This window comes from Phyllostomus hastatus, unplaced genomic scaffold (assembly GCF_019186645.2).
Source record: "Phyllostomus hastatus isolate PE091 unplaced genomic scaffold, TTU_PhHast_1.1 phas_contig_150, whole genome shotgun sequence".
In the NCBI taxonomy this organism is placed as follows: Eukaryota; Metazoa; Chordata; class Mammalia; order Chiroptera; family Phyllostomidae; genus Phyllostomus; species Phyllostomus hastatus.
In genome coordinates, this window is record NW_025333611.1 from 12090998 (window position 1) to 12107071 (window position 16074).

The 16074-nt window shown below is 38.8% G+C and overlaps 1 protein-coding gene across 2 annotated transcripts in view; it reads right to left on the reverse strand.

Moving 5' to 3' along the window:
• The window catches only part of GABRA1 (gamma-aminobutyric acid type A receptor subunit alpha1), a 52154-nt gene extending 45752 nt beyond the window's left edge, over positions 1-6402 (reverse strand). Inside the window, exons 1-3 of one of the 2 annotated variants that reach the window (XM_045829258.1) lie at positions 6008-6402; positions 3636-3727; positions 142-257 (exon numbers count right to left, since the gene is read on the reverse strand). In XM_045829258.1, coding sequence (XP_045685214.1) covers positions 142-257; positions 3636-3712 — 193 coding nt within the window. In that variant the 5' untranslated portion in view covers positions 3713-3727; positions 6008-6402. The other variant, XM_045829250.1, reaches the window with a different exon arrangement.
• Between the last annotated feature and the right edge of the window lie 9672 nt (positions 6403-16074).

Sequence of the window (16074 nt, forward strand, 5' to 3'; positions counted from 1 at the left end):
CTATTGATCACTCTCTATTAAAAATAGGATTAGTCATTTAACTACATGCTGCCATTTTCATTACTTTACCACTTAGATGGAAAGCCAGGCTCTCAGAGGGAGGGTTCGATATCACTCTCTAAACTACCAACGGTGACCCACCTCCCAGTCCTGGTCTCAGGCGGTTGTCATAACCGTCTAGGAGTCGGTCCAAAATCCTGGTGAAGACGGTGGTGTTGTCTTTAAGTTCATCTTGTAACGAGGGTTGTCCGTTACAGCTGAAAAAAGCATAAGGGGAGGTGATATCTAAATTATACCTTTCTACTAATGCCTTTCCCCCCTAAAAAAAACCTTCCCCAGATTCTTCTACCTTCCTTCTATTGCATCTTAATTGGAAAATTCCTTCTGGTAAAGTAAAAAAAAATATGTCATATCTTAATTCCTACTATTTTCTCACACTTGTTCTCTCGGGTGATAAGTTCTTTATTATAGTATTTCCAGCTATGGAAGGAAAATTACCAGGAAATGAGTTCTGTCTCTTTACATTCATAATTCTCAGCATGTACACAGTGCTCTAATGCAGTTTTTCTGGGCAAGCTAGAAGGTGTATGTGTGCTGGAATAAAAACCGGGGAGACTTCTTTCCAAATTAAAAAAAAATGTGTATATTGATGAGCTACCAAAATAATTGTTTTATTTTCATTTGATTTAACGTATAACATAAGCTGAAGATTTCACCCCTAGCATCCCATTCTTTATCTGCTTCATAGTCGTATGCATGTACATTTCACGTTTTTGATGTTCTGTAAAGATATTAAGGTGAGAAAAACAGATAAAACTTGTTTCTTAGTATAATTATATTTTACATGAGTGTGACATTTCTGTTCACCTTCAGATTTATAAACCTATTTTGAAAATTGTATAATTGGTTTATTCAGACCTCTAGTTAATTGAATTTTTGTCATTTCTTATCTTAGAAGTAAAAAAAAAATCCCTTGAAAAGAGATATGGTCCAATGTTCTTCATTTATGGTTTACTGAGCTGTAATGCCGGATGAGTGTTTGAGGAAACACAGCCATTTGTGAGCAGAGCTTGGTCTAGAACCCAGTTTTCTTCAAATTTTAGTCTAAAACTTTATTTCCATTCCTCTATATTGGAGTAATTATTTCTACTTAAATATTTATAGTTGGAGGTGTAGTTATTATCCTTGCCCATTACTAATCTTTGAGTTTCAACGATACAGTGACTGCAATTCAAATATTGGGTATTTCTTGCATTGATCACAGTGTTATCTGTGCTCCTGGAATCCTGTTTTATGTAATGATTAGGGTGACACCTCCAAATCCTGTGAGGAAAGAGACTTCTATTTTAGGATGGATCACACTCGCTGTTATATTTCAGTGATAGCTCTGACCTTGAGTGAAAGGATGTGAAATAGAGTATAAACTAAGAAACTGCCATGAAAATATCACTTTCATACTTTATATTTAATAGGCTTCAACGCCAGTCTCGTGTGTTTATATTACTGATCAGTCTAAGAAAAACCAGTAGCATAGGAAACCGGGATTCGCTTATTTTATAGGGGCAAGATATATAACCGAAATATCATTTTAAAGCCAAACACTATTATTTAGGTAATTAATTTTATAGTAGCAAAATGTAATGACCCTTTTTACTGGTAAATTTAATTTGATAAAGTTATTATAACCAAAAATTATTAATGATATTAAATACATGAAAAGTACTTCTATCAAACAATGTATTGTTCTCCTCAACATCAATATCATGCAGATTGAGGGTTTACTCTGCTTTGGCAACATTAAGCATCTCACTAGTTTTTGAAATCAAATTTCCAGTGAGCTCTGTGTCTTCCAGAATGTCTCATTAGTAGATGGCAGCAGTAAAGCAAAAAAAAAAATAGTTTTCTGAGTGCAATTATTTACAAAAGCTCTGTCAGAGCACCAACTGCCATGCACGCATCCTTCAAGGATGTTGGAAGGTCATCTTGATAAAGATAGACAAGAAATGTTAGCGTGTACACCTTAAGTTGCGAGCAGGGCCCAATCATGTAGTTACTGAAGAAAGCAATAAAATGAGAAGGGGGAACGTGAGAGGGGTGACACGACAGAGCACAGCCAGATTGTTAATATGACTCTTAGACTGTGGAATTCTCGACTACTTTTACCTCTACTCTCTTTGTTTTTACAGCTTATTCAAATTCAGGAACTGCTTCCCTCTCCCCACGCCCCCCCCTTGCAGTTTTATCCTAGGTTGTTTTCATCATTTTTTTTGCATTGGAATATAAATGCCAAAAGATATATATCCCCCCACTCCCAGAAAACCAGTTCTGCTGTCCTGGTTGGAATGGTAATTCTTTTTAAAAATGTGATTTTATAATCAGGTATTCTGTATCTTTACTTCTAACTTATTATGCCCAATTGTAATTGTCAGAGAATAGCCTTAGGATAAAGATTATTTATTTGCTATTAAACACGCATGCCAATGTAATGTTTCTTAAACTCAGTGTATAATTTGAAGGAAAACGTCAGTTACAGTACCTGATTTTTATTCCAAGTGAGCCACTGTATAATAAAACACTGTGCACTGACTCCATCTACAGGTCATTACGGTAGTAACACTTCATATAATTTTTCCAAAGCAGTGAAGAGCATTTACCTCCCCAGATTAAGAGTATAAGGCAATAAAACATTTCTTGTTCATCCGGCAGTCATTATTTACCACACACAGGAGCAAAAAATAAAAACAGCTTCTCCATTTAAAGCATTCTCTGAAGTTCATATCTCCCCAGACTGTTCTGTCTCTCTGCCTCACTCACAAGGGCTCACTTTCCATTATATTTTGAAGAATCTTAGGTTTTTGTAGTATGTCCAAGACTCTCTTATGGGCCACAGGAGTAGAGTACACAAGAAATATAAAAGCAAATAAAGAACAATCTGAAATATTCAGTCATTTCTATCATTGCTACTATAATATATGCTTGATTGGGGTCATTAGCAAATATTTTGAATATAGGTAAGCATATTATTAAATTTTTCTGATCACTTGTCTCCATAGTAGTTATGCTTAATTTTAGATGTTCAATTTCATCTAATATTCTTAAATATATTTTGTTATATCTTACCTCTACTGGTTATATAAATAATGTTTTCAAACATAATATGTACCTGCTTTTAATAGAGACTTACGACTTTTCAGATTACAAATACTATTTTAAACTTCACTTCTATATAGTCACAAGTTTCTCTATGATTTTGTAATTGGCTAAAAAATTTCTGGTTGAAAAATCATCTCACATAGTATGCAGACATTAATTGGGGAAACTTTTCTACGAATCGGGAAACTGCAGGTTCTGTTCAGTTACAACTGAACAGTGAAAAAAAAGTTCAGTTTAAGACTTAAATGTTGAATTAAGACATTCCTGAATAAAACACATTCAATGTACTCAAACTAACATACAAATAAGATGACTATTTTTTTCACACTGCTCTTCTTTGTTCTTAGCTGGGATTTTATAGCAGTTAAGTTTTTTAAATTCCCTTAGTCATGAATTCATCCAAGGGCAATTTTCTTCCCCCTGAAAGAATAAATGAAAAGTTACAGAAATTCTCATGCAGATCGAAAGGAAAGTTTCCCCACCTTCTTCCAGGCAGTGTGCTCAGAAGGAGGGTCCAGGCCCAAAGACAGTCAGAGAGACCCAGGCTTTTCTTCCTCATCGCGGGCTTGTGCAGCTGCAAAGTAGAACAAGTCGAGATCAATGTCTCTTATAGGAAACATCAGGTTAGAACCACTAGGGCTGACTGAGGCAGTTCAGATGAATGCTTTGAAGTCAGGAAATGACCTCACTGGGATATGACACCTCATTGGAAGCAATGGAAACCTGGACCATCCACTCTCCACTTTCCCCTCCACATCTCCATTCAGAAATAGATCAGTATCTTAATTTCTCCTGTAAAAGAATACAAGTTGAAATGCTTTCAGGTGACAATATTGCTCAACATAAAAACCATGAGTTTTTTTTTTCTCTCTAGGTTTTCTATTTCCAATATAGTTTGCACTACTCTCTTCTTGTATTTTTTTTTATCGTCTGAAAAATTTGACCTTTCTGATTCGAGTTCCCACAACTAAACTGTGCACTGAAATTTTTAAGCTGGTGTCTGTCACTAAGACGGCATGTTTCGGGGCTGGATTGGGTAGGTTAACATGCTCTGGTGGCTGAATTCATCTCAACATTCTGAATGTGTCTTGATTTCAGAAGCAACTGTACTTATCTTTAAAAAAAAACATAGGAAACACACTGTTGAATGTCAAAGTCGTGCTTACATTTTCTGCCTGTGATTGCCTTGCTAAACATGTTCACTAATGCTTCTGTGAGGCTAAAGGACACCCTTTATAGTCCAGCCATGTGCTGATCTCTCTCGCACACACATGCCGCACTCACATCAGTGCACACAAACATGCCCACACATATCTTTCAAGCCCTCTCAAATTTCGAGAGGTTGCTGCTAGAAAATGTTTCATCTCAAACAGATGGAAGCTGAGTGCTTTGCTTTGCATAAATAAGGGACTCTTTTTTTTCCCCCCCTTAGGTAAAGTGTAATCAATCACCATCTGATTGTTGAATTTATACTCGGTAGTGGGATGCTTGAGAAATGGAGTATGGGAAGCTTAGAGAATTTTTTAAAATTAGAATCTATTTGTAGAGTCAGTTTTTAAAAACCTGTGCGCTACCTGCTTGAAGAGCAGATATGGTAGCACTTTATTTAAGGTGCTGTAATTCATTCTGTTCATAGCAAGAGAAATGTGCAAGGCATTTGTTAGCACTTTCCAAAATCTATAGCAAGTCTTTTAAAGCATATTTTTTATTAAACACTCTATAGTTCAATGCGGTATGCCTTTAAAGACATCTACCCAAATGCTTTCCACACTCTCTAGGGTCATTTATATCAGTGAAAACCATCACAAACAGGCTTGTAAGCAATGAGACATAATGTGTTTAGAGTGAAATGATCTAGAGATAAGAACCGTGAGCTTCTTAGTTTTTACTTAATTTAGTGTCTGCCTCTGACACAGATGAGTTGCATATGACAGGAAGTATTGGATAAATAATGTTATGTTAAAATATTGCATTTAAACTGCATGATTATAATTCACCCTTTTATTAATCCTCGACATCTGCTGTGAAGGAAAAACAACTTATCTTACCCTATTAATGTTTGTTGGTTTTTGTTTGAAAAAGATAACTCCTGAAAGGGTACATGAAACAAAATAAAACACCACCCCAAGGCAAGGTACCATAGCTTTTTGTCCTCCTCTGACATTTTAAAAAGAGAAAAACAAGCCCATCATGGCACTTGAGTTGTTGAGTGAGAAAGTTTCTTGCAAATACAAACATAATAGTTTAAAAGAATCGCTAAGCTTCCTCCTCTCCCCTTTGCACCTTCAGCCTCCCCCCACCAAACACACACTCCGAAAGCCCCCATCCTGTGCCACCCATATCAAATGATAAGTTGAGTTTTTGCTGTTCAGAATAGGAAAGCCCCCTTCACCAGAGGGCATTTCAACAGCGTCCACTGAAAAGGAGGAGAGAGGCATTTTTGCAGCCAGAATGAGAGCATGCCTTGCCTGGGAGGAAACACGGAGACAGGTTTTCCGTCCCAGTGTTCTTAACTTTAGACTATGCCCACCAACGCCCCTCCCCACCGCATCCCAGCTCCCTCTTGGAAAAAAGAAAATAAAAGATAGACCAAAACAACAGGTCACCACCCACCCTGTGGAATAAATTCAAAGCTGCTTAAGAAAGGGGGAAAGAAGAGAAGAGAGACAGAGTAGAAAAATAATGCTCCTCTGTCGCTGCGGTTGCCAGCCTGAAAGAAAAACATTCGTTGTTTCTACCTGCTGTGGGATCGGGCTCTGGTCCTGTTCCCTCTCTCTCCGTAGCATTCCAGTCCCTCTGGCGAGGAAAAGCCACCCTCCAAGATCAGTGTGTCGCGGTCCGAAGCCGCACTTACCTCGGGGCCCCCTCCGGGCACAGGATCGCTCCAGACCCGGGAAAAGTCTGCGAGAGGAAATCGTAGCGAGCCTGGAGCCAGCGCGAGTCCGCGAGTCCGGGCGCACCGAGCGAGGGGCGTCCTCGCCCTGCCTCTCACTCACTCGGTCTGAGCCATCATGGACTCTGCGTGCTCCTTTGCCGAGGATTTCACACCCCAATTTGCTTCCCAATATCCAATCTGCAGCTATACAACAAAAGATTTCTCTTTACCAAGACAGTAGTAATACGTCCCAGGGCAAACCGGATGTGAAATAGGCGGTGACTTCATGCCAGAGAGATTTTATTTTAGAAAGGAAGGTGGTACCAGCCTCTGGATCTGGAGACCAATCCGCCCATTTTTTATATGCAGCACAATTTAACTTGCACCGCTCTGGCCCTAATCCCCTTCTCTCTGGCCGCAGACCCAAATCCTTCCACAATCTGCTGCAAGCGTTCCCTTTTGGAGGGGAGAGTACAAATGGGGGAGGAAAGGGGACGAGACCCAGGACCAACACTCATGATTTTTTCACACTTTCAATTTAGGAGCACGCTATTTTAAGGTGTGCCCATTAAAAATAAGGCCGACGAGTGTAGCTATGCCGCCTTTTATCAAATATTTAACCGCTGCATGCATATGAATGAACGCAGGCTCCGGAACAGGGAGGTGGCACATGTGGCGAGCGCGCTCGCCTCCCGTCCATCTCCCTCGCTTGCACTCCCACACGCATGTCTGAGTCCCCGCGCCTTGCACAGTCACGGATGATGAGGAATGGCAGGGCAGAGTTCTGGCCGGCAGGGCAATTGGCTACCGGGTTTAGAGAGTCTTTCGCACTTGCACAGGTTGTGAACGCTTCCATCCCACCTTCATCTGAGGCTTAGGGACCAGGGAAAACGCGCTCCAGACCCGGTTTTTAACCTTTGGAGGCGAGTGCTTCTCTGTTTACGTTCTGATGGAGAAACCACGGGCTCTTTAAATATGAACCGTGCTGGGTTGCTAGGGCACAGTTCATTTTTTAACTTTAAATAAGTCGCCCAGATCATTTCTAGGTTTGAGAGTCGTATCTCCATTTCCGGAACCATCCCTTTGCCTCGCACTCCATCATTCTCCGAATTAGGAAAATGGGAGACGGGGAGGAGAGATGAACAAAAAGATTTTCAGAAGTAGGACCAAACCCTCTTCTGCTTTTTTACCTCTGCCCTCTTCTGTGACCCACCCGCGGACCATTACACATTTAGGGAAAGAGGGTGTGTTTCAGTATCACTCTAACTAAATTTCCAAAGAATCAGGGTCAGCTGTAGTTGTCTCCTTGGGTTTTGTGAATGGGTGTTTGTAGCAGCGAGGGGATGGGTGCTGTGGTGTTCCTGGGATCGCTGACTGAAATGACCTCAAGTACTGGGAGCTGTTCCTTCAGCACTTTCGCTGGGACTGGGTTGGAGATGCTGAACAGATGGGATGTCTTCAAGTAACGCTTCTGGTAAATAAGGTCCGAACTTCTAACTTTGGTGAGAGCTCCCTGGCCATTTTTTCACAAGGGGACTTAGAGCAGAGGAGATATTTCTGACAGGGTGGAGCTTGGCTAAGCAAAGGAAAAACCTCAATGGCCAGCCCATACCACTTATGGGCTTTAATCCTACAAGTGTTCCTTGACCTTGTGCTGAAATGCAATCATCTCACAGGACAAGTGATAGAAATGATAAGGAGTACAACACTGAAGACCGCATTCACAGTTGGGTTTGGTGATCTTCTGAGTTTTGAAAGGGAAGTGTTATGGGGAAATTATTTCAGAAATACATCTTCAAGGAAGGGAAGTTTGAAGACCAACTTATGATACCCCTCCCTGTTTCTGGGCAGGAGTTGCCTACTCTGTTCAGACTCAACAAATGTGAATGTATTCGTAAAGCTGTCCATGGAAGAAACATCCAAGCTTCCCTTTGTGACATGACCCAATTTTTATTTATTTATATGCTTACCCATTAATTCAGTTATTTATTGAGTAGTTCTCAGAATACAACTCATTTTAGTAAAGTTTAAAAACCCTAAGTTAGCGATTAGAAAACATTATTTTCTTACATGAAAATATGCATAATGCAATTCCATCATTTGGTTTCGATTCAACAAAGACTGATAGTCCTAAAAATGTGACCTTTTAGTCTATGTTTTCCTTTTGGTTGAATTATCACAGCTTCTCTTACTCTCCTCTACAAACTGAGGGTAACACTGTTTGCTGTACCTAATGAATACAACCAAGTCACCCTATTGATTATTTTCTGAGCACAGACACTGCAACTTTATCATCTGAACAGTGATCTCTGAGAACAAATCCAATCATATCTTGCTTCGGACTTAAGAAGTCATGTAATTGTCCAGCAGTAACCAATTGCAAAGTACGCCCATACATTATCAAACAAATATTTATAGATAACTATTGGGTATATCTTAAAATTATAGCACACAAATGCAAATGAAAATAACCATACTTAGATTTTCTATTTCAGATGTTCTCACAAGCTAGTTTTTACTGGATGATGTATGTATAATTTGTTTTGGGATACGTATGTTTTTAGTAAATAAATTTAACAACTCATGGGCATTTAAAATATTGATAAATTGATCACTCTAAACACAGAAATTGCAACTATAAATTGTATGGTATTATCTAAGGTATTAACATATGCACATAACACCAAAGAATAATATACAAAAAATTAACGGCAAGGAAATAATTTACTCTATATTGTCTTGTTAACTAAATCTTTTAGATAATTGCTGTCATTCTCTCCCCCACCCCCAGGGAAATACATGTTTTCAAAGTGTGTGTGAATCTGATTGAATTTTTGAAATAATAATAATAACCATCATGTTTAATATTCTTAAAGTGTTTACTTGGCGCCAAGTAATGTGCTGGTCAATTTGCATAAAACATGCAATTTAATTCTCACAACATGAATGCGAGAGAGAGTCTCAATATCCCCATTTTACAAATCAGCCAACAAATTATGAATCAGAGAGCGTGAGAGGCGTTCCCAGGTTTGCACGGCTCATGAGTGTGGACGTTGGAACGCAAACCCAGATCTCCTGACTTCAAGGCTTGTTCCCTCGGCTGCACTTCCGCGTAACTTTATTTCCTTACTGCGTGGTAGCGAGTTCAGGTTAAAATCTGGTTTGTTCATCTTGTGTCTATGCTTGACCATCTTCGTGTCAGTCACGTGAAACCTTCTTCTGAACATTTTCAAACACATCCACACTGAGATTCTTTATTACAATGATCCAGTACATCCAACTGTGGTGCAGTGTCAGGCTCCCGTTAGGAGTGCAGAGGGTTCTGTTATTTTCCTTCTGCCTTATGAGGCCAGTCGCAAAGGCCTTCCGGTCACTAGTTCTGGGCAGAAGGGATTCGAGGTCAAACCTAGGACCAGGGATCCTGGGGAGCCCTAATAGCTCTATTTCTAGTGTTGCAGGCTGGTACATTTTGCTTTTTCTGTCAATTTTAAATGGCAGGAAGCCCTGACCTAATTGAAAAAGTGTACTGATTCTTTTCAACAGAGATGTTTTTACTTTCCCCACCTAAATGTGAACCAAATGAGAAAAATATAGTAAGAGTGTTCTCATTAATTCAGGGTGGTTTTTATCATTTACCAAAAAAAATTGGGGTGAGTAAAAATTGTAAAATATCAAACACGCTTCAGCTGAAATCTAGAATAAAGCAGTCTTTTCCAGTGTGTTTGCATGGCTCAGGTATACACACTGCAAGTACATTTTACAGTTAACATATTGTGAAACATCATTGTCAGTGTGTAACGATAAACGTGCAGGTTCTAATTAAACATGTTGCATGCATTTGTGTATGTATATAGAAGATTTACACTCACTAAACTAGTCCTTTATTTCTCACTTTCCTGTGTAAAATGTAAACCGTCTTGTTCATGAACTATGCTAGCACATCCAGAGAGCTAGCCCTTCTTTGATATTTGGCATTGAAGTAATAGCTTAGTTTGGAGAAAGGAAAGAACTGTGATGTAAGTAGTAGAGTAATTGTTGTGCCTCAGCCTAGACACATTTTTCATCTGGATGCCTGAGAACAATTCCTCTACTCAGGCTGAAAGGCTCGTTTAACGTCTCAGTGTAGTGAGAGGCGTGGCAAGTCCAGTAAAGCAAAATCAAATTTCTCCCAGAATATTCTAGTCATAAACGTTTGGCACTCTAAAGGGACTTAGAGGTTGTTTGCTCCAACCACTTTGACAGATCACATGTGTTATGTAATCTTTCCTGTGCTCTTTGCAGAAGTAGAACCAGAAGTCGAACCCAGGTTAGCATGGCGCGGTGAGCATTCATACACGGGTACATACCTGAAGTCCCTGACGCCTAACAGACTGTGTGACCATTGGCACGTTACTGAACTTTTCTTAAGTTCACTTACTCACGTTTTAAAATGATTTAATGAAAGTAAAACACAACACAACACAATAAAAAGAGGTAATGGTACCTCGTTAGCTGGTTGTGGCATAATAGGGAAAACATAGACCTCTTGCATAACACCTGTGAGGTATCCAGGGAATGTCATTTCCTACTGTCTCTTTTATCTGAACACAGTTTCATTATTTCTGAGCATTTTAGTGCTTTTATAGCATATTCATGTAACTCATAATACTGATTACATTATGGACACTTTGCCTAAGATTTATCTGAAACACCAGGTTTTCAGTGAGACTGGACACTTCGACAGGCCAGCTCCCACACTACCTTAAATCCTAGGCCTATATTTTTGTTTAGAAGGTATTCAGAGAAAAAGAACACCTTCCCTCACACCTGCCTTAGCCATAGAATATTTTACATATATCCCAAACCAGGGCGATATGAAAAGAGTATTCCTCAACGTAGATCCAACCACAGCATGTGTTCAAACCACAGCTACTGCAGCCAGCCATAGGCGCTCCCAGACCTGCATTTTGCATCATTTCCTCATAAGATCTAAGAAGGACCCAACCAACACCCCGCAGGAATAAAATGTATTGGTGAGAGGCAGACTCTGTATAATATTCAGGTAAGTAGGACGCTATCCGATGTTCTTCTGTAGCACTTTTCATGTGTCAGCAATTTGTGTGTCGCCCAGACTCGCCCATTTCCTTCCAAGTCTTTTCAGATTTGTCAAACCCGTCGACCCAGATGGGAAAATGCAGATTTGTACTGAGTCAAAGGGAATGATAGTATGCTGAGAATCGAAAGAAATTGTTAGTTTTAGAATATCATATAAAATATCAATAATTTCCGAAACTTGGATCAACAGTTTTGTAGCCTAGCTACCAGTGGTAACTTGAAGACTATAATGTAAGTTAGGAGGGAGATAAAAAAAAATAACACTGTTTATCAAAAAGTCACAGTTCTTTGTTAGATACTTTGAAATGTTGTATCCTATATGAGTTGACTGAGGAAGCATGTATTCTCCATTTCTGTGGGGAAATGAAGACATTCAGGATAGATACGTGTTTCCTTTGGCAAACTAAGTGTGCGTGCGTGTGCACATGGTCTTTCTGTGTGTACTCATAGTCTCTGTGTAAACTCCTTTAAACTATTAAAATCTTTATTTGCCACTGTTTTTCTTCGTTAAGGTGAACATAATAGATATTTAATCAGTATCCTTTATTAAGTGTTTAGCATAAAGAATGAAAAATAAAGATGTGAGTTGGGGAACCAATTTAGAGAGATTACTTATTGGAAATAATTAAACAATAATAGGCATGTTGGTACCAAGAAATGGCATTTAGTTCCTGCGGAGTCTTCCGGCATGATGGGGATATTCCCCGTTTGGAATATTTGAGGATTTCAACGTGGCCTCATCATCCTGTCGGGCAGCTGTGTTTCCATGTTTGTTTGAGATTGTAGAACACAAAAAGTAACACAAACACCAGAGGAGCATTTAAAAAGTCATTCAAAGTCATGGCTGTCGTGTTTGTGGGAAGGAGGCGAACAGGAAGGATTTACTGGAACAAGGATAAAAAATTAAGACATCAGTGCCCCATCTGTTCAGTGGCTCCCAGTTCCGATGTGTGCACTAACTGGGCTTTGTGGAGTGAAATAGAAGTGGGTTTGTGGGTGTGAATGCATTTTTATTATGATCGTTCTTAAGTGTATTCAAACATAGCTAATGTCCTCGTGTTAACTAGAACTAGTTCAACTGTTTTACTAAAATTTACAACTGAAACATCTTTTGACCTAACCCATTTCCAATTTTGATTATAATAACATTCACCAAGATTTTCATTAGAGAAAATTTTACAGCCTCCATTTTAATTATATCTATAAGCTTGGGCAGAGGGAGGGAATCTTAAAGATGAATAGTGATCACTTTTGAAGAATTTTATTTATGAAACTCTAAGCCCATACAAATCTTTGAAGTGTAGACTTTCTCCCATGAGAACTCAAGGTTCGGCCCAGAAAGCATTGCTCTAGATATAGTAAAAAGATACAACATCAGAAACGATATGGTCCAAAACCAATTGAACCTAAAGAATCGAGATGACAAACAAAGATACATTTACTTGTCCTGCACTTCAACTGCGCAGAGAGATGATGGTGCATCATTGCCTTTGAAAGATGTAAAGTGTGATTCTGAAAGCATTTGAGTGGGCTTGCTTTTTGTCACTACTCACACTCAGTGTTAGAATTTAAACATCAAGTAGAGCATTATGAAATTCTATTTTAGGGGATGAGAGAATGAACTCCAGAAAACCACTTCTTCCCCCTACGGAAGAGATTACCTCTTATTTAGCACCCGTAATATCCCAGACACCGTAGTAGTATTTTCCAGATAATCATTACAGTTGCAGTCTCATGACAGTGCTCTTTCAGAGAGAGAACCTAGGTTCAAAGTGATAAGAGCTTTTCTCAGAGACACGGGACTTTTAAATCAGTCTTGATTTGAACCCGTTCATAGATTTTGTGGCTTCAAAAAGCTTGTGGTCATAAGGCAGTGACTGTAGGTCCTTCCCACGAAGCCTGGGAAAGGAGCTGTCATAAGGGACTGATAAAAATATTTCCAATCCCAAATGAAATGTAGCTCTTATGAATTAAAAAATTGAAATGATTAGTGCATGGAATTAGAGTCACATATTTAAGAAAGTAGGATTGGAAGTCAGTGGTTTTCTTTTTCTGGCAATTATTTACCGTTTGGGCACTGAACTTTCCTGAACTTCAGTTTCATTATTTGTAATAGAGGATTAAGCATTTAATTTTACATAAAATATTAAGGAGATAATACTTGCAAAGTAGATAATGCATTAAAGTATATTCATCAATTGATAACTGGTAATAATACAGTCTTTACAATGTAACAGCCTGTGAACACATATAACTTTTTCTAGGACATTTCTTAGCTTTTCAAATTTTGAAATAAAGTTTTTTTGTATATGACCACCAGTGAAGTTGAGGGTTTGCAGTTGAACCAGCTTAGCCAAAATTTATCACGTACAAGATTGACCATTTGGTTTTTTTTTATATCATATAGCTATAGCTTGAAGCAAGAAAGCTTTGGCCTTTGTACAGAAAGTGAATTCATTATTTCAGAGAAATTTGACTCAGCAGGTGGTAGGACATTAGACATAACATTCTTAAGGCTGAAGCTATTGCACGGCTCAACCGTAACCCCATAACAGGAGGCAAAAAACTCTGTCTCCGTCCAACATCTGCTCGACTGTTCTGCCAATAAGATGAAGTATGTTTAGTGAAAATATAGGGCAGCTTAATTTTGAAATTAGATAAAATGGCATATAAAATAACTGGGATAAAATTAATGAATAAAGGAGCATTACCTATTCTTAAACATTGAAAGGCAAGCCATTTATTATGGTTTCAGAAAACTCTGAAGTTGAAAAGCAACTTCTACTGGACAGAGAAAGGATCAGGGGAGACTCCTGGAGATCCACTCTGGGACCCACTTTTCTCTTATTTGCCGGCGTGGGGGTATTTTAGCAGGGAAGTTCACTCCACAGCGAACTAAATGAATCATCCATGTTCTGAGATTCAAATTAAACACAGATGTCAACTTACATTTCACTGAAAGTCACACAAAACATTTTGTTTTGTTTTGTGATTCTTTAGTGGCCCAATCTGAGTGTGCTTCTATTTCTTCTAAACGGTCGAAGTGGAATAAAGCCAGAATTTGGAAACAGTGTCAGAAAGCAGCCTACCCAGGCTAATGTTCTGTTCTTAGCCTTCATTTTTAGCTCTGTGACCCATGTTAAAATACTATAGTTCCTCTCTGGGTGACCTTGAGAGACTTCATACCTCTAGGAAAACTAGCTATTTCAGGAACTGAACTGTCCTAAGTTAGTCTGACAGCCATATGTTTAAATCATGATTTCAGTGCCTCGAGAAATTTTTGTCAGGCTCCCAAGCAAGTCAGCGGATTCAGCACTGCCCTGTGGCTCTGGAGGAATGTGTTTGGGGAAGGTCAGTCAAGGTTCAGAAAGCCTGTGTCAAAGGCTCGGGGAGTGCACGGAAACAAGCCCTGTTCCCAGACAGAGCAGCATCTGTCTTCCAGTTATATATGTGCTTATGGACGGCCCCATAAATTATGGAAAAAAATCCATTACAGAATGTGACCTCCTCACATTTCCTAAAATCAATGTGTAATTTGGCTCTGAGTAACATTGAAAAACAAAAGTAAATAAAAATAAAAATAGAAGATGGGCTAGCACCTTTCTTGGTAAGAGCTTATGAGGCACCAAGAAAATACTAGAAGAAAAAAAAAAACATTTTAGTACTAATTTTGTTTCAACTTTACTGTAGCTTCTGAACTACAATGCATGGGAGAGCTAGGAGAAATTATAAGATTTGAAATTGTAGTCCTCAGTTTTTTTTAACCATTCTTCACTTTGAAATATCATTCTTAGGCTAACGTGCTAAGCCCTTATGTTTTGAAGCACACTGGCTAAGACATATAGAGAAGTATAGGCTTCAGAGCTCAACACATCAAATATCATGGAAAAATGAAAAAAAAACATGAAATCTAAAAAAATGACTCAGGCAATGTTAAGTAGTTTGTTTGAAGAAGCCTCAGTAACCAGCCTTGGGTCAGATCATTATTTCTGCCTAGTCTCCAAATCGAAACCCAAATTCGTGGTGTCCTCCTGCAGGGGGGCGCATTGTGTTCATGCCCCTGGGCTCCTCCGCCCACCTGCCGGACTCACTTCTGCCTCTGGCGCTGCCCTCCTGCTTCCAGAATTCATTCCATACAAAAGCTTCACAAATGTGGTGAGTAACCTGCTAGGATTGTTTTTGGAACTGGATGAGTCCATTCAAAAGTCCCTCTGAAGGAGTAAATCTGATCAGAAACATTAAAAAAGTTGGGGGGCGAATCTAGGCATAGGATTCGTTCCACCAGATGTAAAAATATACATGAAGAAACTACGATAAAGAAACTCAGTAGTTCTGGCCCAGGAACACCTGTACGGATACAAAAACATCGAAGAACCCAGAAACAGATCCATGCGTATGTGAGAAATTTTATGTGAAAAGGTAGTATTCTAAATCATTGTGAAGCCATTTATTATTTAATACATGGAACTGGATTATGAATCATGCATTAAAAGAGAACAAAACAAACAAAAAACCTTAAAATTAGATTTGAACCTCCAACTGTAAATAAAGATGGATTACTGGTAAAGAAAGAAATCTTTTAAAAAATCCTGTATATCAACTGCATTAATACTAAAAGACAACGCACAGGAAAACGATGTGTTTATAAGGAGATTCTGCTAGCAGAAGCAGAAGAGCAGATATCCGCCTGTAATTGTGAGCAAGTGAATACTGACTGAAACAATGTAATGTCATGGTATCAGCTTGAATTTTTTTTCAAGAATTTAATGTTCTTATTTAATACTCATCTGAGTTGCTGGTAATGAAATGGATAGCGATCTGTTAGTATATGTCAAATGATGAATATATACAAAAGTTCAATTCATAATTCTATTTCCAGGAACCCATTCTATAGATGCTTTAATGCAAGTAGGAAAAGATGTATGTAGGTGGGGTTTTAATGTAGGATCGTC